General features: G+C 57.4%; 4 protein-coding genes across 15 annotated transcripts in view; 2 read left to right on the top strand and 2 right to left on the bottom strand.

Annotated features, from left to right (window-relative positions):
• The window catches only part of PDE6B (phosphodiesterase 6B), a 32,630-nt gene extending 30,205 nt beyond the window's left edge, over positions 1-2,425 (top strand). Inside the window, exons 21-22 of one of the 2 annotated variants that reach the window (XM_059154503.1) lie at positions 1,102-1,258; positions 2,260-2,425. In XM_059154503.1, the coding sequence (XP_059010486.1) occupies positions 1,102-1,258; positions 2,260-2,318 (216 nt within the window). In that variant the 3' untranslated portion in view covers positions 2,319-2,425. Of the gene's footprint in view, positions 1-1,101; positions 1,259-2,256 lie in introns of both variants that reach the window. The other variant, XM_059154493.1, reaches the window with a different exon arrangement.
• Positions 2,426-4,058: 1,633 nt separating this feature from the next.
• On the bottom strand, positions 4,059-5,954 carry ATP5ME (ATP synthase membrane subunit e). Its single transcript, XM_059167878.1, has 4 exons — positions 5,800-5,954; positions 5,296-5,350; positions 4,610-4,708; positions 4,059-4,147 (listed from the first exon to the last, which is right to left on the bottom strand). Exons 1-4 carry the CDS (start codon positions 5,833-5,835, stop codon positions 4,122-4,124), a joined length of 216 nt encoding a protein of 71 aa, XP_059023861.1. The 5' UTR covers positions 5,836-5,954; the 3' UTR covers positions 4,059-4,121.
• A 2,916-nt stretch (positions 5,955-8,870) lies between these two features.
• On the top strand, positions 8,871-12,611 carry MYL5 (myosin light chain 5). Its single transcript, XM_059155382.1, has 9 exons — positions 8,871-8,893; positions 9,238-9,345; positions 9,550-9,691; positions 9,851-9,958; positions 10,125-10,200; positions 10,974-11,078; positions 11,513-11,591; positions 12,158-12,206; positions 12,510-12,611. The coding sequence occupies exons 1-9, from the start codon at positions 8,871-8,873 to the stop codon at positions 12,609-12,611; spliced, it is 792 nt and encodes a 263-aa protein (XP_059011365.1).
• SLC49A3 (solute carrier family 49 member 3) lies at positions 12,423-22,239 on the bottom strand. Of its 11 annotated transcripts, none has more exons than XM_059167745.1 (11): positions 22,050-22,187; positions 21,016-21,223; positions 18,607-18,765; positions 18,199-18,412; positions 17,974-18,050; positions 16,167-16,304; positions 15,912-16,028; positions 15,066-15,218; positions 14,636-14,793; positions 14,283-14,392; positions 12,423-13,747 (listed from the first exon to the last, which is right to left on the bottom strand). In XM_059167745.1, exons 2-11 carry the CDS (start codon positions 21,145-21,147, stop codon positions 13,575-13,577), a joined length of 1,431 nt encoding a protein of 476 aa, XP_059023728.1. In that variant the 5' UTR covers positions 21,148-21,223; positions 22,050-22,187; the 3' UTR covers positions 12,423-13,574. The 11 variants fall into 11 exon arrangements, 8 of the variants coding, with proteins under 8 accessions (XP_059023728.1, XP_059023720.1, XP_059023739.1 ...); XM_059167737.1 differs by having other exon boundaries at positions 21,016-21,329; positions 22,050-22,186; XM_059167756.1 differs by lacking the exon at positions 21,016-21,223 and having other exon boundaries at positions 12,423-13,707; positions 14,283-14,388; positions 14,673-14,793; positions 22,050-22,239.
• Positions 22,240-23,754: the final 1,515 nt, after the last annotated feature.

Here is a 23,754-nt window from a genome sequence, read left to right as displayed (position 1 = left end):
GCACTTAAAATCTGAAATCCTCAGTGTCATCCCCAGGAGTCCCTTCCCACCTTCCCCTCACCAGTTCCTCAGAAGCTCTTCATGCTTTCCCACAGGTCTCCACTCTCTGGGAGAGCCTCCTCCCTCCATGAGGTCTCACCTCACGTGTCCCTTCCCCAGACCCCATCTAGCCACCCCCAATCATGGCCTACAGCGTATCTATGGGTGCATCTGTTCAGGGCCTATGAACCCAGGGGGACAGCAATGGGTCCACCTGTCCCAGCTGGGAATGCCTCACCCAGCAAACACATGTTGCACTTGAGTGACCGGGGAACACTGTGACATCACAGCCCAGAGGACTGGTCAGGGAGTGTGTTTGGGGGTTCTGACTGGAGAGCCCCTCCCAAGTGATGCCCGACACATCCATGGGCTCCATTCCATCTGATCATGGGGGCTGTGAGAAGGAGGTTGTCTGCTTCTGAGTGAAGTCAGCCCTAATTGGGCCAGTCCACTCCCCACCTTGACCATCACGGCACCTGGGCTTCCCCTTACTGAAAGCTCAGCTCCCTTTGGTGCCCCCTCAGCAAGACTCTAAGTGCTGCAAAGGAAGGCAGAACCAGGATGAATATCCCAGTCCTGAAGCTCACAGGTCACAGCCCCACCACAGCACCCCCCTTCCACTGCCTTCCCCAAGTCCATCCACATGCTCCATGCTCGTGTGTATGTGTGTGTGTGTGTGTGTGTCTGTGTGTGTGATGTGCATAGAAGAGCCCAGAGTCTTCTACCAACCTGTCTGCCCGAGTCTTTCCACCCTCTCTGCCAAAGGACTCCCCTTCTGCCATTGATATTCTCTATTCCTGGGGTCCTCACCCCACTAAGACCACCTGTGCCCTTCCCATCCTCTCTTCTCCATTTCCAGGGCTTTGCTGGGAAAGTGACATCTCATCCCTTCTCCCTCAGACAGGTCCCCTCCCAAGTTCTCCTCTTGGGTGAGCAGGGCAGGGTGGTGGGGGACAGGCTGGTGCCAGCAAGGGACAAGACATGGGGAGGCCACCTGCCCCGGATGCTTAGAACACTCAGGAGGTGTGACACAACTTCTTGATTCCCTGTCTCCCTGTCCAGGAGTTTTCCCGTTTCCACGAAGAGATCCTGCCCATGTTCGACCGACTACAGAACAACAGGAAGGAGTGGAAGGCCCTGGCTGACGAGTATGAGGCCAAAGTTAAGGCCCTAGAAGAGCAGAAGCAGCAACAGGAGGAAATGACAACAGCCAAGAAAGGTCTGGGCTGCAGGGCGGGTGTTTGGTTAGTCCCCACATGGAAGTGTGTGAAGGGACGAGGTTAGACAAGAAGGGCAGGTGGCAGGTGGTGCTGGGGCTGGTGTGCTCAGGCTCCAACCTGCAGAGGCAGCCGTCCCTCGGGATTGGGCATGACTGCAGGATCTCCTTGTTCCTTGCCAGGGACTCTCCTTTTCTCTAAAGAAGTAACTATTTGAATGTTACTTCCTTTAAAAAGGGAGCAAAGCCCAGGTGAAACATTGGGAATTCTCAACAGCTATTTCTTCCACCACCAGGCAGCAGTTCCCTCCTAATTAACTTAGGAAAATCTACCTCCACTTCCATCTACCCTCAGAAACAAAACAGAAGACCTAAGGGCGCTTATCTGACTCCAGCTCAGGTCATGATCTCGGGGTCCTGGCTGGAGCCTCCCCAGTGGGCTCCGCGCTCAGCAGGGAGCCTGTTTGTTCCTCTGCCCTTCCCTCTGCTTGTGCGTACACGCGCATACTCTCAAATGAATAAAATCTTAAAAAAAATAAAAAAGACCTAAAAACAGAAAATACGGGAGCTCAGAGTCAAGCGTACATGACATCTCCCCCTTTACTGCGTCAGAGCCTTTCCCTACTCAACCCCACCCCTGCCTGCTGTTTTGGTAATGTGGCTCACGTGGCTTCATTGTAAGGAATCATCATGCGGCCTAGACAGAATCCCTGACATTGTTGCCTCGGTATTTGCCTGTGTGTGGCCACTGTGGCCCTGGGACTTTTGCTATTTCCTGCGGTGGGGAAGAAACCTATGTCAAGTTGTGGGGGCTGTGGGGGCGCCGGAACTAAAAGTGTTATGAGAGCTAAGATAAGAAAGGCTGAGCCCTGGCTAGGCTAATCGGCTCAGGCTTCCCACAGGTCCCACCCTCTGCCCTCCCTTTCACGGGGCTGGCAGAGGACACAGGGCAGAAGTGGGGCCGGCAGACACAGTCCTCTCACCCTCGTTCTCTCTTGCAGCAGGCACAGAGATTTGCAACGGCGGCCCAGCACCCAAGTCTTCGACCTGCTGCATTCTGTGAGCTGGTCCATGCGTTCTGACGGCGCCCTAATCCGTTCACCCGCTGGGACCCCACCTCCAACCATTTGCTACAGGAGGTTAGGAAGCCCAAGAAAAGGACTGGAGACAATTTTGGATATTTTGATTTTTTTAAAGATTTATGTTTTTATATTGGGGCACCTGGGTAACTCAGTGGATTAAGCCTCTGCCTTTGGCTCAGGTCATGATCTCAGGGTCATGGGATCGAGCCCCACATCAGGCTCCCTGCTCAGCAGGTAGTTTGCTTTCCCCTCTCTGCCTGCCTCTCTGCCTCTTGTGACACCTCTCTCTGTGTTAAATAAATAAAATCTTAAAAAAAAATTTTTTTTTAAAGTCAACTACAAATACACTTTAGCGTCCTTTACACTCATCTGTCTTTTAGGTACACAGCTATACCACAGATTGACGTTTGGAAAGGGTCTGTGACCTGCGTGTCTGAAAGCACTGGGTGAGATCCACAGGCACACATGTTAATGTGTATTTGGGTAGACGAGATACACACGTTATTACCTATCTGGTTCCGGGGCAAATAGGGCCAGAAATTTAGAATAAAATAAAAACAAGTTGCCCTTTTCTTTAATGCAGCAACAGTTGTGGTGGAGGGCACATCATATCTAACCTAGGAGAAAGTTCTGCCACAGCTGGGGTCTGCCCAAGTCCTACACCAGTGAGGGTTCCCTTAGTGTTTGTGCACCAGCAAAGCCACACCCAAACACATGACTCCCATGTGAAATGGGTACTACTTACTTGGTAGAAGTTAAGAACTTTTCAGATCCTGACCACGTGAGCTCCAAATCCTTCATTCCCAACACTGGACATGTTACCCCACAGTAAACTCCTCTCAGCTGCCTGATTAGACGGGCTGTGGAAAAGCCAGTTTGGATGCCACACAAGCCCACCCCTAGAGGCCCTGAGCTCCTGGGCAGGGGGGGTTGGGGAGAGAATAGGGTGGGGGACACCAACACCCCCCACAGCCATGCAGTCACAGCAAGGAGACAATTTCCATCTCAGCAGGAAGACCCGGTGACAGTCCATGATTAGGGCACCAGCCAACAACTCCAGAAGAAACTGAGCTGGGCTCACTCAGCCTTCAACCTAACTAAAACCAAGGCTTTCAAGTGCTTATCCACTGTTTCTCATCCAGCACCCCCTGCCCCATTTGCAAAAGAAATCATTTTACCAATGAAATTTGTGCCAGGCCTATGGCTAGGAAGTGGGCCCATTACAACATGAGGAGTCAGAGGGGCAGAACGTGGCCATGAGTTCAGCAAGAGCCCAAGCCCACTGCAGAGCTTTATGCAGCACCCCAGCCTGGACCTCAAAAGGTCACAGAGCTTCCTTAGGTTCAAGGGGAGGGTTCCCAACAAGGGGAGAGAGATCCAGGTCCCATCAGTAAGGGCATCAGGCCACCTACCACCCCGCGTTTGTACTGTCCATCAAAGGGTCTGGGCCAGAGCTCACTGAAGACCAAGCAGCAGCCACAACACCCAAGCTGTCTGTGTCTGGGATAAACTGCTCCCTTTGGGGGTTCCCCAGTCAGACACCTCAGAGCACAGGTGGTGGGAATTTCTGTGTTCCCTGCCCATTTGTGCACTGGACCCTGCGTCTGAGAAGGTCCATTCTTCTGAAACCCACTTCCCAGCCCACCCCACCCCCAACATAAATGGAGAACAGAGCACAACTGCGGAGCTTGAATCTAGAAATCAGACAACTGACGACAGTACAGGAGAGCATCAGACAACAAAGAAAGCTTTATTCATCCACACCGTTCCAGAGAAAGGCCGGCTCACTTTAGTATGCTGTCATCTTGGGCTGAAAGGTTCAAAGGAAAATATTCGTGTTATTACATACTCAGGCGATCCAAAAGGACCACTTCGCACGTTCAGTGCTCAACAACCCAGGATCTGGCTACAGTGGAAGCCCAGCTGTGTGTTGCCTCAACTCTTGTCCCTGCGTGCTCTGACTGCAGCCTGCCATGGCAGTCGGTGGGGGACGATGCCTGGTTCTGGTTCTATGGGCCTCTGAGGGTGGCACATTCCCAAACAACTCCCCTCCAACGCCCAGAGACCTGGGCCTTGCCCAAGGCAAGGTGTCACCATGTCCCCTCACATCCACGGACCTGCTGCATCTCTCCCTCCCCCAGAGGACCCACTGGCCAGTGCTGGGAGAAAGGAGGCAGCTCCTACCCCTACTGCGGGGCTCGCCTGAAGCAGCACCTGTACGTTTCTAAACCCGGGCAAAGGACCAAACTTTCCGATACACTCAGTCCAGTACCTTCTGCCAGTTCTCTCTCAATCCGTTTCCGTTCATCCTCCTTCTTCTTCTCCTCGGCGGCTACCCTCCTCTCCTCTTCTGCCCGAGGTTTCAGGTAACCTGTGTAAGGAAAGCGTGAATATGGGGAGGTACTTTGAGTGTCTTCACAGAAACACGTAAAAGGAATTTAGTGCCCCGTGAATGCCTGACCCGTGTGCTTCCCACTCCTCTCTCTCGGAGTGGGTCAAGGCCTGACTAGAGCTCAGCAGAGTGCACAACCGGAAGGGCAAATGCAGGGGCCGCACCACCTGACCAGACCGTCTCTGCTCAGCAATCTGGGCCACCCGAGGCTACTCGCATCTGACCACGACACTCCTCCAGCACTCACCTGGCACCCCAGTTTTCAACAAGAACTAGCTGCTTTCCAGCTCCCCCGGGTGCCCAACATAAGAATGCACTTTGGGTCCTAACCACCTGCGCTAATCGCAAAGCGACTTACACACCTGCCGCGGCAGTGCTCCGTGGTCAAACTCGCTCGGGTTCCTGGGGCTGGCGCCTCCCAACCCTGTCCCCCCTTGCCCTTCGCTGGGGTTTACGAGACGGCTCTGGAGAGTCCCCCCAACCCCCCCACCCCCCGGCTGTGAGAAGCCCCAGGGTTTCCCCTGCCGTCCGCCAAGACAGCGGCACGGCCAGCCGCGGTCACTCACTGTAGCGCTTGGCCCCGTACGCCATGCCGAGGAACAGGGCGGAGTAGCGGCCCAGCTGCGGAGAGAAGTTGGTCAAAGGCGGGGCCGGGGCGCGGGGCGCAGGGCGCCGGTCCCGGGGGCGCGGGTCCCGAGGGGTGGGGTTCCCAGCCCGCGGGGTCTGGGCGCAGGACGGAAGTCCCAGGAGCGCGGGGACGGGGGATGCAGGGCGCGGGTCCCGGGGAGGGGGTTCCCAGCCCGCGAGGTCGAGGGCGCAGGGCGGGGGCCCGGGAGCGTGGGGACCGGGCGGGGAGTGGTGGTGATGCTAGTTCCAAGCCCAAGAGATCGGGGCGCAGGGAGAGAGTCCCGGGAGCGCGGGTCCCGGGGGTGGGGTTCCCAGCTCTCGAGGACCCGGGGTGCGGGGAGTGGGAGTGGCGGGGTCGCACCCGCGGGAGCGCGGGTCCCGGGTTCCTTGGGGTCGCGCACGTGGAGCCGAGCACCCGGCGACGGCCGCAAACCCTGATTCACCTTGATGAGCGGGGAGACTTGCACAGGCGGCACCATCTTGCCCGTAACCTTCACGCCGGAAGCACAATCCGCGGAGGACGCTGCAGGGCCGGGCAAGCTGCGGACGCGTAAAAGCGTACAAGGGAAAACGCATGCGCCGTCGGGGGTGAACAGGACATGGACTGCGCCCCCCGGTGGACGGAGGTGGAACGCGCCTGCCCGCTAGGGGAGGGGATCACGCGAGGACCAGCTGCGCATGCGCGACTGCGGGAGCCGCAGGTGTAGGTTGGGCAGCGGGGGCGGCTTTTGTCAGGGATGTGGAACCTCGGCCTACCCTCCTGTTCCCTGCAGCCCCTGATGTGGTCAGGCCAGGATGACATCAATGGAGCGCGCCCATTATAAGTCCATATATTTGAAAAATATCAGTCAGGCACACAAAGTGTAAAATAGATTGTTCTCTATTCTCCTGTAGTGTGTGGGCTCTCCAGTCAGGACCGGCGAGTCGGGGAAGGAGCCCCCATTCCCGCCCCGCAGCTGGAGTGCAGCCTTCAGCTACATCCAGGCCCATGACCAACCCAGGTCAGCCACAAGGACTGCCCAGGAAGAGCCCATGGTCCAGTCAGAGGTTTTGGGCTGGGAATCCAGGGTCTGCGGACTGATGTGACCTGAGTGCAGGCCCCCTTGCCCCAGGCCTCTTACCTGGTTGGGGTGGGGGAGGTTGTTGTAGCCAACCCCTCTGGACTCAGGCCAGGCTAATCATGGTGGCCTCAGGACCCATTCCTGGGACGGCACTTCTTCGGTGTCCCTTACGGCTGCCGCCACCCACCTTACGGCTTCCAGTCCCCCAGTGGAGTAGAGCTTCCTCACTGCAGGATTCTCTCCAGCACAGGGGGCTGGGGTCTTCCTGGGAAGGGCACCCTTGTAGAGCCTGCTCCCTGGTTCCAGCCCTGGGGACCTTGCTGTCCCCAGCTCCAAGGTCCACGTCAACCAGGGCTTCAGGGACCACTGAACCTCCAGATGGGCCCTCCTTCTCTCACTTCTGCTGCTCACGGTGGGCGGGGGAGGAAGCCACACCTGTGAGTCACTGTGTCCCACTCTGAGTTGCTGCTGGTCTCCCCCACTTCTGAAGTTAGCCCTGACAAAGACATGACCAGGTCAGCCACAGGTGTGCAGTGGGGCTACCCAAAGATGGAGCAGTGGTGGTCAGACAGCTTCCCAGCTGTGCTGGCTGTGCTGACACATGGTTCCCAAAGCAACCAGGTTTGTGTTGGGGGGAAGGGGGCAAGGGTCTGGCAAGAGAACCACTCATCCCCTGGGCCCTGTGCTGCTCCAGAAGGAAGCTCCCTGAGAACCAGAGCTTAGGGCTCACTAGGGCCCCTGGTATGCCAGAGGGGAGCCCACTATTCTTCAGTCTTCCAAACCCTCTTGTCTCCAGAGAGAACTTAACTATAAATCTAAAGGGAATTTAATGCAGAGACAAAAAACTGCATGGCACGAAGCAGTTCAGTATATATGCCTGGAGGGGAGGCCCTTCCAGCCACCTCCAGGGTCCTGGGCCCTTTGCTCTGCAGCTCACTCTGGAGTCCTGGCTCTAGGCCTCCCGCTGAGAAGCTGGAACACCGCCTGCGTTGTTACCTGGGCTGAGGGTGGGAACAGGGAGGCCCATCTTGTAGGGCCACCAGGCTCTTGTCTGAGCTCTCTGAGGACCCCTGCCTGATATCATCCATGGCTGCCTCTGCCAGGCCTGGGGTTGAGGGAAGTCCTTCCCAAGCCCCTCATTGCTCCCTGAGGGCGCTGTAAGCACACATTGACCCCAAAAGGCACAAAATAAACCTCTTCAACCAACATGGGTGTAGCGATGCTGAGTGCACATCCCCCACTCCCACCCCACCCCCACTCTTGCCCTTGAGCATCTAGGCAGATGACCTCAGCTGATAAATATGTTCTTCCTTCCCTGGATATTAAAATAAACAAGACTCCTCAGCAACTCCTGCTTCCAGAATCAAAAATAAGTGTCTCTTGGGCTGAAGGTGAGGCCACGTGTTGGTAGGGGACCACCTAACAGTAGCTTCCAGTGGGGCAGGGTAGGATTGGTAGGGGGGGACACACAGGTACACATGCCCATATACACATGCGGAAGACCCCTGAAGCTGGGGGAGACTCACTTTGGCCCTGGGCCCTTCCTGAGGGCTAAGGGGGCTCCCATCTGGCTCGGACCACAGGAACCACTGGCTGACACCTCTGCACCTGTCAGGGCCAGCTGTCCACTCTGAATCCTGATATTCTCTCTGGAGCCAGGCTCCATGGCTATCTTTAGTGCTGCCAGCCCAGGAAACCTCCCCAGGGGCTCTGCCCGTGTCTTCTGGCCTTTCCCACATCAGGGGCCTTCTGAGCACAGATCCTGTATGCCGTCCCTTCTCAGTGTGGTGGTCCCAATCCTCCAGCCCTCCTAGGGTCTCTCCAAGCCTCCCACCATCAAAACCAGCCCAGGTTTCCCACATTAGTCATGTGTTCTGCCTCTGGAAATCCTCCAGGCAGAATTCCAGGAGCTCCCAGTTCCCCCCTAGTGGGTCATGCCTCTCTAAGGTCGACAGGGTGTCTGTTGTCCCATACTCCATGCAGGCAAATGGTGGGCTGCCCCTGGGATCACAGAGGTGTCATATGACTACAGGAGTATGCCCCCGGGGGCAGGACCCCTGCCACGGTGGCACTCACATGTGATGTGGTTCCCAGGTGTGCCCTAGGGGATCCCTGCTGCTGATGCCTCCCCCAAGGTGCAGGTACAAGGGGCTCTGAGGGCTTGTTCTCTGGGTGTGAAATTACAGTCCTGACTGCCCACTTCATTCTGTTCCCAGGCCTTCTCCTAACTCTCACCCTTTCGTGCCTCTAGCCTGTATTCCCCACAGCCCAGGACTAGGGCACCCAACCCCTGACCCTGTGCTGACCACTAATATCTATCTGCCCCACCACACACAGGCACCTAGGCCACCTCCCCTTCCCAGACTCTGCCTGCTGGGCCATAATGTAGTGGGGAAACCTGTCTGAATGCTGGCCCAGGGCCCATCCCATCTGGATGGTCCTCCATCCCAGACATGTTATCTCCACTCTGTGCCAGGTAAGGGGCCACCTGCCAAGGGGAGAGATGGGGCCCCAGTGAAGCAGGGAGGGGAGGGCACACACAGCATGCTTAGAGAATGCCTGATCACCAGCCTCCAAGGCCACTCACAGTGACTTTGGGCAAATCTAGGAAAGGTCCCCCTTCCTTTGTCTCCTGGGTCCACATGCAGGTGGCCCTGGAGAGGCACAGAAAACAGGAGAACAAGGTTCTCGGTGAGGTGCCTGGGAAGCTGGGGCCCCTGCTGAGCCGGGAAAGATGGGGGCATCTGAGTCACCCGCCAGGTGCCAGAGCTCACTCTGCACTTGTCCAGTCCCCAGGGTGGCCCTGGCCTGTCCTTGTAGGGAGCGGAAGCCAGAGTCCGAGCTGTCCTGGGGGACTGGGCAAGAGCTTAAGACGGGCGACCCGGGCAGGGAGGGCACAGACCATCACCTCAGGCACATCCAGGCATGGTGAGTGTGGACAGCAGGTCACTGCAGCAGGAGTGGGTGTGAGCATGCCTGCATCTGTACAGGGTGCGCCTTTGCAACTGTGTGTACATGCGTGTTGCCTACATGAGTGTGATTTGTGGGAGTGTGTGTGTGCGCACACGAGTTGAGTTTGTTTCTGTGTGAGGGTGTTCGGTGGGGAAGATCTGTGCCCCATGGCTGCCTCAGGGACATCTACGGTTGGAAGATGAGGGTCCTGGTCTTCACAGTGGAAGGGTCCCTAGACCAGGCCCGCCCACTTGCTGGCCGCCTGCCTGGTCCATTTGCTCCTTGGACGTCCAGGCCCAGCTGGCTTCTGGCCAAGCTCAAGGCAAGCCCTGGGTGCCGTGCTGTCAGGACCTGGCCAGGGCTGCCCTGGCCCAGGCTTGGGGTCCCCCTGGAACCCCTAGTGCCATGGTCCACCCATCCTCTGTGTTGTCTTCCAAAACACCAGCCTGCAGGCCCCTCAGCCTTGGTGTTCTCACATTAGGCCAGCAGGAAGACTAAGAAGAAGGAAGGGGGGGGCCTACGGGCCCAGAGGGCATCATCCAACGTCTTCTCCAACTTCGAGCAGACCCAGATCCAGGAGTTCAAGGAGGTGAGGCTTTGCTTTTGTCCCAGGACCACTCCACCCAGTAACTCCTGCCCAAGGGGTCCCCTGTGAATCGTAATGCAGTTGACCGAAAGACCCTGCATGAGCCTCACGCTGGAGCCAGTGAGAGCAGAAGCCTATCCTAACATGGTGCAACTGGCCTGGGTTTCAGGCATTCACACTAATGGATCAGAACCGAGATGGCTTTATCGACAAGGAGGACCTAAAGGACACCTACGCCTCACTGGGTAGGTGCCGTAGGACAGAACTCCACCACAGCCCGCCTCGGGGTGTCCTTCAGTCCTGGAAAGACTTGCTCTGCACCTGGGCCTTACAGCCTGACCTGACACACACCATTTCCCATGGGCTGCGAGGTGGCGGTCTGGGCCTCCCCTAGGGGAGAGATCCCTCTGGCTCGATCAGGTCATCCCAGTGTGGGGTGGGTGGCACAGCTGAAGCACGGGCACCCTGGATGGGAGGCTGGGACCAAAGCTCCAGGGAAGCACTAAGACCCCAGAGGGACACTACTACATAGGGAGGCTTGTCCTCCTTCCCCCAAGCCTGGCAAGGAAGCCCAGAAACAGACTTGGGAGAAGACGCGGAGGGCGGCTCATGGTCCTCTGAAGAGCCAAAGGCTGGCCCTTTCTTCTTCAACTTCCCATCTGGGGGCATGTTCTCAGCCTGAGGCAATCCCAGGGGAGAATGGGTAGGTTTCTTTCCTCTGGGCCCCCTTACACTCGAGTAAGCAGATCACAGGTCTTCCTGGGCTACATGCATGACCTCTTCCTCCTCCCCAGCTGCCCATCTTCCCAGGGCTCAGGGTTTGGGTTCTGCTAACATGCAGACCTGGGCCCGCACACCTGGGCCATGTGACACACACCCCCCCCACTGGCTCACCTCCCTCCTTCTGGCCTTCCCAGTTTGAGTGATAGAGGTGGGAGACCAACGGGGACAGTGGATGCATCAACAGCAGGACAACTGGGGGGTGTGACATTCCTACCTGGTCTTGTGTTGGTGATAGGCAAAACCAACATCAAGGATGACGAGCTGGATGCCATGCTCAAGGAGGCCTCAGGGCCCATCAACTTCACCATGTTCCTGAATATGTTTGGGGCAAAGCTGACAGGTGAGAGCCATGGGTCCAGGCTCCTCCCTGGCCAGGGGCAGCCCTCAGGCCAGTCTGCCAAGGCACTGTGTTTTGTTAGCTCCTAACACTCAGAAATTCAGATATTTCATATAAAAATGCTGATTTTCAGATTTTTTGAAGAGCCCTAGGACTTGACATTCTGGTACCCACATTCGTGGGTCACACATGTGACCAGTGGGCATGTGAGCTCATCCTTCCTCCCGTCTGCCTAGTGGTGATAACCTGTCTTTCACTCACTGAGCATTCACTCCACCTTTGGGCCTAGGCGGGATTCTGGGGACGCCCAGGCCCCTCAGAGCAGGAGCTGCAGGGTCTCCACAGTGCTCAAGTGCTAGAGGGACATACAGGCCAAGGCCTGGGATGGCCCAGAGCAGGACTGAAGCCCTAAACAGTTGAAGGCCTTTTGTGGGCAGGTACGGATACTGAGGAGACCATCTTAAACGCCTTCAAGATGCTGGATCCTGATGGCAAAGGCAGCATCAACAAGGACTAGTGAGTGTGGCTACGGGCACCTAGGCAACACCCCTGAGGGATGCCAAGCCCACCTCCCCTTACCTCACCCCAGTCTCCAGGCCTTGGGCTGCCTATCCCCAAGATCCTGAGTCCCTAACTGAGGGCAAAACCAGTCTTGCCCAGCCAGTGGCCAGGGAGGTCATTGCCACTTGGACCATCACTGGGTCTTTAAGCCCTTTTGGGGGAGTGGGCCTATGTGGTATACCAGGCACTTGCCCCTAACCCCTCAGTCTCCTCCCTGCAGATGGAGCACCCCCCAGGGGTGGTGACCCCAGAGCATGCGAGTCAGGAAAGACTCCCTGGCAACCACTCCCTGGTGCCCAGGACTCAGACCTTTAGTCAGGCTTCTGAGAGGCCCCTGCCCTGTGAGTGGGTGGGATTGTAGGGTGACCAGACCCCCGCCTTGGGGTATCCCATGGTGGAAAAGCCAACATTGTGAATTGACCCAAGTCATGGGGCGCTCCTGGGGCCACCCCTCCAGTTCTTCCAGTGCCAATCCCTTTCTTCAGTGCAGCCTAATTGGGCTCCTCCCTCCTTTTCCTCAGCATCAAGCGGCTGTTGATGTCCCAGGCAGACAAGATGACCGCCGAAGAGGTTTGGCCTACTCTGCCCTCACCCCACTTCCTTACCCCATGTGCCTCTGGGAAGCTCAAGAATAGGGGGTTTAGCTAGGAGGAATCACTCTGGGCCCCCCCAAGGCTGCAGCATCAGGGTGGGCAGGATATCCCGACCCCACCCCTGGCTCTGCCGTGTGCCCCCCTAACTTCCCTTTCCCCCAACCCCACAAGCAAAAACAACCCTGGACCTGGCTGGAGTTCAGTGTCTGTAATTCACCAGACCATTTTGTTCCTTCCCCTCCTCCCTGGGCCTGACTCCCCCAACCGGACCGGCTTGCAGGTGGACCAGATGTTCCAGTTTGCTACCATCGATGCTGCAGGCAATCTGGACTATAAGGCATTGAGCTACGTGCTCACCCACGGGGAGGAGAAGGAGGAGTGAGGGGCACCTCCCCCATCCCCACCTGGGCTGCAGCCAGTTCAATAAACATGAACCCATAAACCTGTCCGCCAGTGTCTGAGGGGGAGAGAAGGTGTCCACCTGGAGGTGGGAGGATCTGCAGGTGCGGGACTTCTGCCTAGGACTGGGAGAAGTGTCTGCCTTGTTGGAGAGAGTTTGGGGGAGGGCTCATGGGGGTAGAAGTGTGTGCTTGGAACTGGGAGAGGCTGGAGGGGAAGGGTCTCGTAGGTCTGGGAGCATCTGCCTGGAGTGGGAGGATCTGCCTGTAGGGCCCTCCCTCTGCTTTCCCCTCCCAGAGCAGCCTGACCCCACCTGCTGTCCTTGCACTCACTCTGGGAGTCAATCACTCTGCAGTCAGCAGGGGTCGAGAAAAGGTATGGGTTGGGATTCCTCAAGGAAGCTGTTTCTCATAACTGTCCACTCCAGCCTCAGTCATGCCAGGGGCCCTCAGGACTCTCAATCCATGAGGCTTCCCCTCAGCCCTTGTTTCTCAAGTCAGGTCCATCCCGCATACACTGCTCCTGCACCAGCCACCCTGGGTCTGGCCTGGCCGCTGGGGCACCTGCGGGCCCGGTGGCTGCACCAGTAGTTCTTGCTCTAGCCACAAGGTCTCCCCTAGGCCATCCTGCTGTGCTCTGGGTGTGCCAAGGACTCCAAATCCCTCTGGCACCTGCTGGATGCTGTCACCCTGGGACCAGAGCCCACCCCTCCTGGCCACCCCTTCATGTCCCCAGGACCACTTCTTGATGCACTGATGGCTCTTTTGGCTTCCAGAACTCTGCAGGGACCCCTGTGACCTCTCTGCAGGTCCTGAGGCCTCCAGCAGCTCAGGGATCCCCCAAACAAGCAGGTAGGGCCAGAAGAATGGTGCTGGGAATGAGTGGCCCCTGCCTGAGCTTCCTACAGTCCATGCTGGAGGTGGTGGGGGCGTGCCCACGTGGAGCCTCAGGGTGTAGCTGCCGGGCGGGGCTCGTGATCCGCAGCCTCTGGGGACGTGTCCTCCTGGATGGAGTGGCTCATGTGGGCCTCAGCCTGTAGGCGCCGGTACCGAGTGTGGAAGAACACCACCAGGAAACAGCTGAAGAGGGCGCACAGGCCAGCCATCAGCAGCATGGACACTGGGGAGACACAGCCCAGCTCTGTTCTGAGGCTCGCTCAAGCAGCCAGAGCTCCCCACCCCTAACCCAGAGCACCCACAGATCTGGTAGAGCTCCAGCTGACCCCACTAGCCATGAGCAGAGAGGGACCTGGAAACATCTGTCCCAGCTCCCAACAGGCCCTGAGGGCATTCACAGACCCAGGTGTGGTGAGCTCCAAGATCCGCAGTATGGGGTCTCCAGATGTGGCCACCTCAACCCCGTCTTTCTTCCCCTGGTCTCATTTCAAAATGACTCACATGTTTCAGACATTGGGCTTTCACCAGGGCCTCAGGCCTACTCCCAGCACAGTGAGCCTTGGAGGGGAAAGGTCACCCTCGTTGCCCTCCGACCCCCCGGACCCTTTCCCTGTGGGTGCCCAGTGCATGCAAAGGAGAGTGAAAGGTGCCAAGAGAAAGGGAGGGGAGGTTCCAGCGCTGGGAGGGAGGTGAGGAAGGCCCAGGCACTGACCTCCTCACTTGTGCTCTGGGGTCTCTATGCAGGTGGGGGCACTCACCTGTCCAGTCCAATGGGCCCTGGCCATCCTGGCAGGTGGAGACAGACGGCTCCGCACGACGCACGGTCAGGGCGGTCAGCAGGACCATGATGAGCAAACCCTCGGCCTGCCTGGACAGACACAAGGCCTTCAGCCCTGCCCTGGGCACTGCTCAGTACTCACAGTGCCACTGGGCTTTCTGAGGCCAATGTCCTGTTCTGCTCAGCATGGGGCACGGCAGCTACCCCAGGACTGCACAGCTCAGAACAGTGGCCTTCGCCCTAGCAGGCTGGTTACCCACTGTGTAGCCAGGGCTGGGGTGAGGACAAGGATTCTGGGGTCCCCAGGGAAGCGGTGGAGGGACAGACACTCACCCCAGCACGATGACCAGGCCTGCGGCTGTACCCTCACCTACAGGGAAGGAGCACTCGATCACCAGCTCCATGGCGATGGGCGCCACTGAGAAGCCAAAGAGCCCCAGCAGTGAGCAGATGGCGGCCAGTGCCAAAGTCTGTCCCTGCAGCTGAGACACCTAGGGGGATGGTGAGCCACATGGAGAGATGGGGCACCAGTCAGAGTGTGCAGCATGGACACCCAGCCTCAGCCTGGCCCTGCACCAGCACCCCCTCTCAACTGAGCAGTGAGCAGGGATGGGCCAGTGGCCAGGGTCAGGGACCACCCCAGTGGGCAGTGCCTAAGCCTGAGAAGGTTGAATTTCTGCTTTGACCCATCTTTCAGCTGCCCTGTCCCAGAGCATCCCACTTACACCCCTGTAGGGTGGTCTTGGTTCAAGGAGACTCTCACCAGCGCAAAGGCCACGCAGACTATGGAGGTCAGACAGAAGCCAATCTTGACAACTTCAGTAAACTGTTTGGTCCGGTCCACATACAGGCTGAGAACCAGTGCCCCCAGGACTCCAAACACAATGAAGAGAGCCCCGCAAAGGCCTGCAAATTCCTGGAGGACAGGAGGTCAGGGATGCCCCATCATTGGGTCACGGTGATACCAGGGCCCCAGAAGGACCCCATCCTCAGGGTGTATGCCATAACCGAGAAGCCCACAGCAGGGTGACATGGAAAGCTCAGCTGCATGGTTAGCCATGAGTGAGTGGTGGCACGTCCCCCCCAGGTGCCTCTTTCCTGTGGCACCCCATGCCAGGAACCCAACAGTTGCTAAAGGAAAAGGCACTGAGGGGTGCCCGTGTGCTGCTCATGAGTTTGGAACATACCAGGCCTGAATCCCACACCCAGGGCCGATGCCAGGCAGCAGAGGGCAAGGCCAGAGATGCTATGAGCAGAGCAAGGCCCTCCCAATCTCCAAATATCAGAAGACGACCATTCCCTGGAGACCCGCAGGGTTGGGGCCAACGTGGGTGGGGCAGTGGGAAAGATAGTGAAAAGAGCCACACAAAATCCCAGCACATCTCTGGGCACTATCACCACCCCTCCCCAAGGCCACGACCCCACGATCAGACTGCATCTGGCACCCAACACAACGTTTCACACACAACCTCTCAATACCACCCATAAGAGGAGGTTACTCTATTCAGGCATGGAAACCCAGTGTTTGGGGAAGTCTTCAGGGTACTAGCAATGGCCCCCAAGCCCCATCCTTGCACAGGAGAGGGGGCTGGGTGGGGCCAGCACTCACGTTGGAGTAGCCCTTCACACAAAGAACCTGCTCCAGGAGAACCGAGAAGCTGGAGAAGATGCCGATGCCGCCTCCGAAACACACGGCCAGGATGATATAGGCTCTGTTCCGCAAGAGCTGGAGGGGAAGGCACCACTCAGCCGAGGAGCGAGTAGGATGCTGGGGATACCCCAGCAGGGCCTGTCCTAACCCCCTTCCCTCCTCAGCCTTCTCCCCCCACCAGGTCACCCCAGCCCTGGATCCCACAGCACTAACCAGCTTCAACCCATCCAGGAACTTCTCTGAGGTGGAGTGGGCGGCCCCTGCAGAGGGTGGGCTGGGAGGCACACTCTCCCAGAGGCAGGCAGTGGCCAGGAGACAGGCGAGGCCAGCAGGTATGATATAGATGCCCAGCTGCGGAGAGGGCATACGTGAGTGTGTGCACGTGTGTGTGTGCACTCACACATGCACATCAGGGCTTCACACCCACTGTTCTGGGCACACTGCCTCCCTTGCCAGCCATCCCTAGGCAGACAAAGGCAAGCCCCAGGGCCTGCTTTGCCCTGCTTCCTCTAGAAACCAGGCTTTCAAAATATCCCCCACAGATGACTCCCACAGTGACACCCTTAGCCCGATCCTCTCCCTGGGCCCCAGATTCACCCATCCAACTGCTGACTGACCCTTTCTGCCTGTCTTTGTGAAGCACCCCAACACATACTGAGCTGCACCCCCCAAACCTGGCCTGAGCCTACGCCAACCCAGCCAAGTAGCTCCCTACCTGCACAGTGCAGCCACATATTTGGCTCCCTGAATCTCTGGACCAGGTCAAATCACTCTCCCTTTGACACTCCCAGAGCTGCCATCACTCAATGCCAACCACCTGCCACCTGCACTGACCCTCCCCTCCACCCTTCCCTTGCTCAGCAGACACACTGGCCTCTGGCTGCAGCCCCTAACCCTCAACCTCACATCCACCTCAGGCATGTGGAAAAATCCTGTGGGCACCAAGTGTAGTTGCCAATGTGGTCACAGGGAGGGGCAGGGGCACACTCTCAGACAGGTGTGGGCACACTTGTACATGCACATGCACATACCACATAAACACACATGTATGCACATGCAAGCCCACCACGCAAACACATGCACCACATACATGCACACATACCTATGCACATGTGAGACCACCGTGCACACATATGCACCCCACACATGCACATACACCTATGCACGTGTAAGCCCACCGTGCACACACATGCACCACATACACACGTGCACACACCTATGCACATGCAAGCCCACTGTGCACACACATGCACCACACATGTGTGCACACACCTATGCACATGTGAGCCCACCATGCACACACATGCACCACACACATGCACACACACCTATGCACATGTGAGCCCACCATGCACACACATGCACTACATACCCACACACACCTATGCACATGCAAGCCCATGGTGCACATACAAGCACCACACACACGTGCGCACACACCTATGCATATGTAAGCCCAGCATGTACACACATGCACCATACACAGACACACACACCTATGCACATGTGAGCCCACCATGCACACACATGCACTACATACCCACACACATCTATGCACATGCAAGCCCACCATGCACACACATACACCACACACAGGCACACACACCTATGCACATGTGAGCCCACTGTGCACACACATGCACCACACACACCCACACACACCTATGTACATGTGAGCCCACCGTGCATACACATGCACCACACACATGCACATACACCTATGCACATGCAAGCCCACCGTGCACACACATGCACCACACACGTACCACACACTTGCACACGTGTATGTATATACGAGCCCACCATGCAAACACATGCACCACACATTTGCACACGTGTATGTATATACGAGCTCACCATGCAAACACATGCACCACACACATACACACATGTATGTATATATTAGCCCATTATGCATACACATGCACCACACATGGATGCACATGTGAGCCCACCATGCACACATGCACCACACACAAAGGCACACGCATGTGTACATGTACCTCATGAGCTCCCTCACCATCAAAGGGATATCCTTCTCCTTCTTCACCAGGGCAGGTGATAGCAAGTTGGCCACCAGGATGCCCAAGGGGTTTGCTGGATGGACAGATGGAGACACATGTCTGCTCAGCAATGGCCAGGCCTGGTCTCCAGCCCACAGCCAGGGCCCTTTGCCCTCCAAGAGCTGGGAGTGCAGAGGTGCCACAACCCCCAGAAGACCATCAGCCTCACCCCTGCCACTCACACATGGTGCCGATCATGTTGGCTGTGGCTCTCTGGTGCTCCGGGAACCACAAGGCAGCCAGCTTGGCTGGAGAGAAGATGACCAGGGTCTGTGCCAGAGCACAGAGGCTCTGCCCAGCCATGAGGAAAGCAAATGGGTCCTGGATCTCGATGAACAGGAAGGGCAGGGTTCTGAACACACTCCCAAAAAAGTTCAGCCACGCACACACGATGGTCTGCAAGGACAGGGACAGGGACAGAGCACTGCCTGGCCAGCCCAGACACCCCACCCGCACCCTGACCACTGCCTTGCCACCCAAATGACTCTGCCTGGAGACCCCCCGGGGAGGAAGCAATGGCTCTTGAGCCCTTCCTTACTCAAGGACCCCGCCCCATCTAAGAGACAGCCCTGGCTTGGTTTCCAACTCACTGCCCAGCGGAGCCCAACAGAGTCCAGAACCCAGATGGCCACCACGCCGGACGGGATGGACGCCACAAGGTAGATTAGCGAAAGCCAGTTGATCTGCTTGGTGGAGAGGAAGAAGTGGTGGGCAATCGTGTCGGCCACGGGAGCGAAGCTGAGCCACAGCTGTGGATACACACTGGTGTCAGTCCTGGGGCCGGGAACCACAGAAACTACAGCCACCCGCTGTCCCAGGCTTGGCCAGCCAGCCTGAGGCAGAGAATGTCCAGCAGTCCCATAAGGGTCAGGCTCTTCACCCAGTCACCTCTGAGGGAATGTACCAGGTGGCAGGGGTGCGGGGGTCAGAAAGACAGTGTGCCTGGAATGTGGAGCAGATCATCCCGCAGACATGGTCTTGGCGGGTAGACAGAGGCCGAAGACCCAAGCAGAGCCTAAAGGACTGGGAGTCCTGCCAAGACGGACCCTCTAAGGAGAAGGCCCAGAGGGATGTCAGTGACAGGCAGAGGACTGCAGGGGGAAGGAAAGCTCTATGTGGTGAGTGGGCATGAAGGCCAAGTGCTGGATGGCATTGGGGCCCGGGAGGCTAGAAAAGGAGATCCTGATGAGGGGAGCCAGTGGCCCAGCCACCTCAGTCACACAGATGTGTAGATTGCCCAAATGGCTGGGCAGAGGAACACATTTTGGGGGAAGGGGGACACTCAGTGTCTGTGGTTGAACATCCCGGTAGTTAAGGGTAGGAAGCAGGGTGGGTTTGGAGCCATTGAAGGGATAGTGGAAGGGATGTTTCCATGGCGGGGAAGGAGGATAGAAAGAGGCCCAAAAGGTATCTCCAGGTTGTCTAGAAACTCAGAGTCCCAGGTGGAAACCTCTGGATTGTGTGTTGGCCCTGCCCAAGGCCCGCCCACCTTCCTACAGGAGACCCAAGTGTTTGGGAGGTAGACCCTCCCTGACAGTGTAACAGGTGACATTTCCCACCCTCAGGTGCTGTCAAACACTGGGACTTTTAACCCCACAGACCTTCAGCAAACAATACATTCAATTAGGTCAGTGGGGAAGACTTCCTGGTGGAGGTGAGACACTGTCTCCTCCCTGAAGGATGATGGGTGAGAAGAGGGGCTCTCCAAGGCTTATAAGGAGAGAGATGCGAAGCAGGTCAGGGAGGGACCAAAGACAAGGGTACCACAAATCAAAGTCCACCATCAATGCAACTCTGCGAGACACAGGAATGCAGGAGCTGGCCCCAGGACCACACCCTCCGTGGTGAGGCTTGCTGACCCAAGCAGATACTGACTGCAGGCCTCACATGACAAAGAACTTGAGCAAGAGCTGCCTTTTCTTCCTTTTTCTTTTTTAGGGACAAAGCAGAGGACAGCTCTTCCAGGTGCAGAAGGAGACCCCATGCAGGTCCCGCTGCTTCCTGCCCAGCCTGATCCAGCAGAGAGGGCTCAGTATCCGTTCTCTAACCCTGCCCTGCCGAGCCAAGCCCGTTCCTTGTTCCTCCCCAAGTCTGTGGCCGGCAGAGCAGAGACGGGTCTGAACTGTGCCAGGTAACATGAGGACAACAGTATGTCCCCAGCGCACAAGAATTCCCTTCAACCTTCTCCAGCCCTGCCAGGTAACCCCTCACCTCCCTTTGAGCGTGCTCATAGTTGCTCCACATGCTGGTTCCTGCCCAGACTACTGGGCAGTCTCCTCCCTCCCCTTTGGGGTCTCACTCCAGGCACTGTTCCACCTACCTCTGACACTGCCCTCTCAGAACGTGGGAACTGTGGCCACCCAGCTGCAGACCAAATACATGAGTAGACTTGGCTGGGGTGAGCCTGATGGTCAGTGCTCACTGTAGTGACCACAGCAGGGATCACCATTCCTGGTGAGAGTCCCGTTTGCTCCATAGTAACTCGTGGACCAAAGGGGAGTAAGCAAGATGCTGTCTCAGTGTCCAAGGAAGTTCTAGAAGCCACTCACCACACCCATGCACTCTCAGACTCATCAAAGCCATTTTAGGGGCTGAAGGAGACCCCTGCTCTGTGTCCTTAGACCACTGCACCAAAAACCAATTCTGGCTTTCTAATCAGCTACACAGGGACCTGGTGAGAAGCCACAGAAAAAAAAAAGAGGTTTCCAGAGTCATAGGAGACTTCAGGCCAGGCCACGGATACCACCTGTCCCAGCACAGGGCCGGCTCTCCATACGCAGGCCAGTAAGGAAAGGAGGGAAAGGGCCCTGATCGGTGCGGAATAACACCCAGGAGTACTTGCTGCCCAAGAACCCCCAAGGCAGCGTCTGCCCAGAATGTCCACACCTGCCTGCCCATCCCTGCTCATGAGTCTGCACTTCCCAATTGTCCCTAGGCCACTCACAGCCTCCCCCAGCTGTGGAGCCTGCTGCCAAGGTAGCTGTTCATTACATGATTACCTGATGGCCAAATGTGCCTGACATGTCACATAAGCTGTGATAAGCTGTGTGGTCGTGGACAGGTTCCTTCAGGCACACACAGGAGGCAGAGCAGGCAGCGTGGTGTGGGACAGCACTGCAGTCTGACCCCATGAGCAGGTGGCCATGTGAGGGTCAGGTGTGGGAAAGCTGGCTCCAAACCGCTGTCCATTCAAGTGCAGATGGGTATCTGTCCAAGGTGCAAGGGGCTAGGGCAGCAAAAAGCTCACCCCCACTGAGCCCACTGTTTGCGATAGGCTGGGGAAGGAGGGGCCCAAGGCCCTGGGCAGTACAACCTGGGGGATCAGAGCGAGTTGGGGACAAGCAGGTTGGGGAGCTGGGTCCCCAATAACTGGCAGATCCTGTTCTCAGTGGCTGATCAACTGGTCTCAGGGCTGAGTGGCTGCCAGCAGTGGGAACCATTCTAGAACAGGTAACCGGTCACTGGAGACCCCAGCTGGGGAGCTATAGAGAGACTGGGCATACAGATAAGGAAGCCCCACAAGCCAGAAATGCAGTGAGGACCTCCAGGGCACAGGTGAGCAAAGACGGCTGGGCCCTGCCCTGCCTTGTGGGAGTGGGTCGGTGGGGAGTCTGGAGAGGGAGGACAGGAGCCGGATCTGAGGCCTGCTGCCAGGTGTTGGGTATTCCAGGAGGGTGGGGTAACTGGAAGACCCCTTTTCGGCTATGCCAGTGACTCCCCTGTCCTCCGACGCAGGAGAGGGAGTGTTTCAAAACACTGTGGGCCACAGGAAAGAGGCTCTGCCACCGCGAGGACAGACGCTAACCCCTTTTCTCCCTGTGCAGCCAGGAGAAGGGGCCCTGTGCTTCCGCGCCTGCTGGGGTCTCCCGGTCCTGCACTCCCAGCGGTCCCGCCGCCCAGTCCTTGCAGACCGAGCACCCTGGGCGCACTGGGACAACGGCAGGTGGGAGGAGCGCGAAGACTCGGACCCGGGTCCCCGCTCGGCCCGCCTCCGCCCGCGCCCGCGCCCGCAGGCCGCCCCAGACCCCTGTACCGTGGCGTTGGAGAAGTTCAGCAGGCTGAGCACCAGCAGGAAGACCCAGCGGCGCGCGTAGGCGCGGTAGCCCAGCAGCGCGCCCAGGGCCGAGGTCGCGTCGGCGCCCGGTCGGTCCTCCTCCTCTCCCGCCATCGCCGGCCGCTCCTTTGGCCCGACTGAGCAACTCGGCGCCTGGGCGAGGACCGCCCTGGGAGGTGGTGCCAGGCGCGGGGCGGGGCAGGCCGCGCGGGGTCAGTACCAGCCCCTAGGGCAGGACGAGGTTGGACCCTCCTCCATTCGCCAGCCAGAAAGGAAATCTCTGCCCCAGAAACAGGCACAAAGTCTCCTGGTAGGGGCCAAACAGGTCACGATCTCTGTGGTCGTTGAGGTGGACGCGCGCACTTGGGTGGGTACAGGAGGTAGGGGGACATCGGTAAAGTTATTCAACCCCGCAAAAGGTCCGCATTTCCTGGAAAGGGCGTGGAAAGGTCCCCTCCACCACCACCTCCCCCAATTCCCGCTGTCCAAACAAGGCACCAGGAGCAGCAGGAAGCCAGCTTGGAAGAGGAGGCTATAGGCAGTTTGCAAAGAGCCTCCAGTCCAGACTAGTCATTAGATTGGGCCCTGTGGTGAACAGAGGTGGTGCTGGCCAAGGGGGAAGCAGAGTCCAAGGCCAGCCTGTCCTGCCCAGGAGAAGGGCAGTTGTCACAAGGGTAAAACTGGGGGCAGTCAACCTCCACCGCCAGTTGTCAGTTGCAGTTGACAACTGAGGAAACAGCCCGGGCACGGTGGGGAGAGAACTGAGAGCTGGAAGGCAGAGAGGAGGGAGTGTCCGCCGACTCTTTCACAAGAACTACCCTGTGGGTGGCCAGCCTCCTCTCCAGCTTGCTCCCCACCCAGGAGTCTACTGCAGACATCTCTTCTACTCTCCAAATAATACTCTCCCTAAAGTCACCTGTGACCTCGATGCTGCTGACATAAATGGACATGATACAGGCCTGGCACTCTTGTCTTTCTCCACCTCTGACTCTCCCGCTCAGCTGGGGGCCGGGGGCCTCCTCCCGATCCCTAGGGCTCTTCTGAGGAGTAGGCAGCTCAGTAAGGTCACAGTTACATGTCTACAGGCTAACAATGAAATGTGGAAATGAAAATTAAAGACACAATACCATTTACAATTACTTCAGATAGTTAAATACTTGGGTCTGTAAAAGTTTATAAAAGGAAACCTCGACAAAAATGGAGTCCAGATGCATGAGCTCTCATGTTGTACCATTCAATGTCAAAAATTGCCAGTACAGACCCTAACAGAAGAATTGTTAATAGGAGAGAATCATCAGTTACATGCCAGAAGAGGAAACGATGTGCATTGCATCTCCTGCAAGAAATTAACCACCCCTGCAGCTCAGCCCATGAGAAACTGCCATCATGGTAGTCTCTTGCCTTTCTCCAGTGGACTTTTATTCCCAACAACCCCTCCCAACTTCCTCCTCCTTCTCTCCCTCTCTCTCTCTCTCTTTCTTTTTAAAGATCTTGTTTATTTGACAGAGAGAGACATAGGGAGAGAGGGAATACAAGCAGAGGGAGTAGAAGAGGGAGAAGCAGGGTTCCCATGGAAGCAGGGAGCTCAATGTGGGGCTTGAACCCAGGACCCCGGGATCATGATCTGAGCTGAAGGCAGACGCTTAACAGCTGAGCCACCCAGGTGCCCTCCTCCTTCTCTTTC

Source organism: Mustela lutreola, chromosome 1 (assembly GCF_030435805.1).
Source record: "Mustela lutreola isolate mMusLut2 chromosome 1, mMusLut2.pri, whole genome shotgun sequence".
NCBI lineage: Eukaryota > Metazoa > Chordata > Mammalia > Carnivora > Mustelidae > Mustela > Mustela lutreola.
The sequence above is the reverse complement of the archived record's forward strand: the minus strand, read 5'-3'. Positions and strand labels throughout refer to the sequence as shown.

Bases quoted from the DNA above. Each gene is read 5' to 3' on its own strand.
- MYL5 (XM_059155382.1), top strand. From the start codon at position 8,871: ATGTTATCTCCACTCTGTGCCAG. The intron at 8,894-9,237 runs GTAAGGGGCCAC...CTGTCCTTGTAG, and splicing joins TTATCTCCACTCTGTGCCAG to GGAGCGGAAGCCAGAGTCCG. The intron at 12,207-12,509 runs GTTTGGCCTACT...ACCGGCTTGCAG, and splicing joins ACAAGATGACCGCCGAAGAG to GTGGACCAGATGTTCCAGTT.
- ATP5ME (XM_059167878.1), bottom strand. From the start codon at position 5,835: ATGGTGCCGCCTGTGCAAGTCTCCCCGCTCATCAAG. The intron at 5,351-5,799 runs GTGAATCAGGGT...TTCTCTCCGCAG, and splicing joins AAGTCTCCCCGCTCATCAAG to CTGGGCCGCTACTCCGCCCT. The intron at 4,709-5,295 runs GTGAGTGACCGC...TTCCTTACACAG, and splicing joins GTACGGGGCCAAGCGCTACA to GTTACCTGAAACCTCGGGCA.
- SLC49A3 (XM_059167727.1), bottom strand. From the start codon at position 22,184: ATGGCGGGAGAGGAGGAGGACCGACCGGGCGCCGACGCGACCTCGGCC. The intron at 16,305-17,973 runs GTGAGGGAGCTC...CCCTCTCCGCAG, and splicing joins AGAAGGATATCCCTTTGATG to CTGGGCATCTATATCATACC. The intron at 14,393-14,635 runs GTGAGTGTCTGT...GTGTCTGTCCAG, and splicing joins GGCCTGGTCATCGTGCTGGG to GCAGGCCGAGGGTTTGCTCA.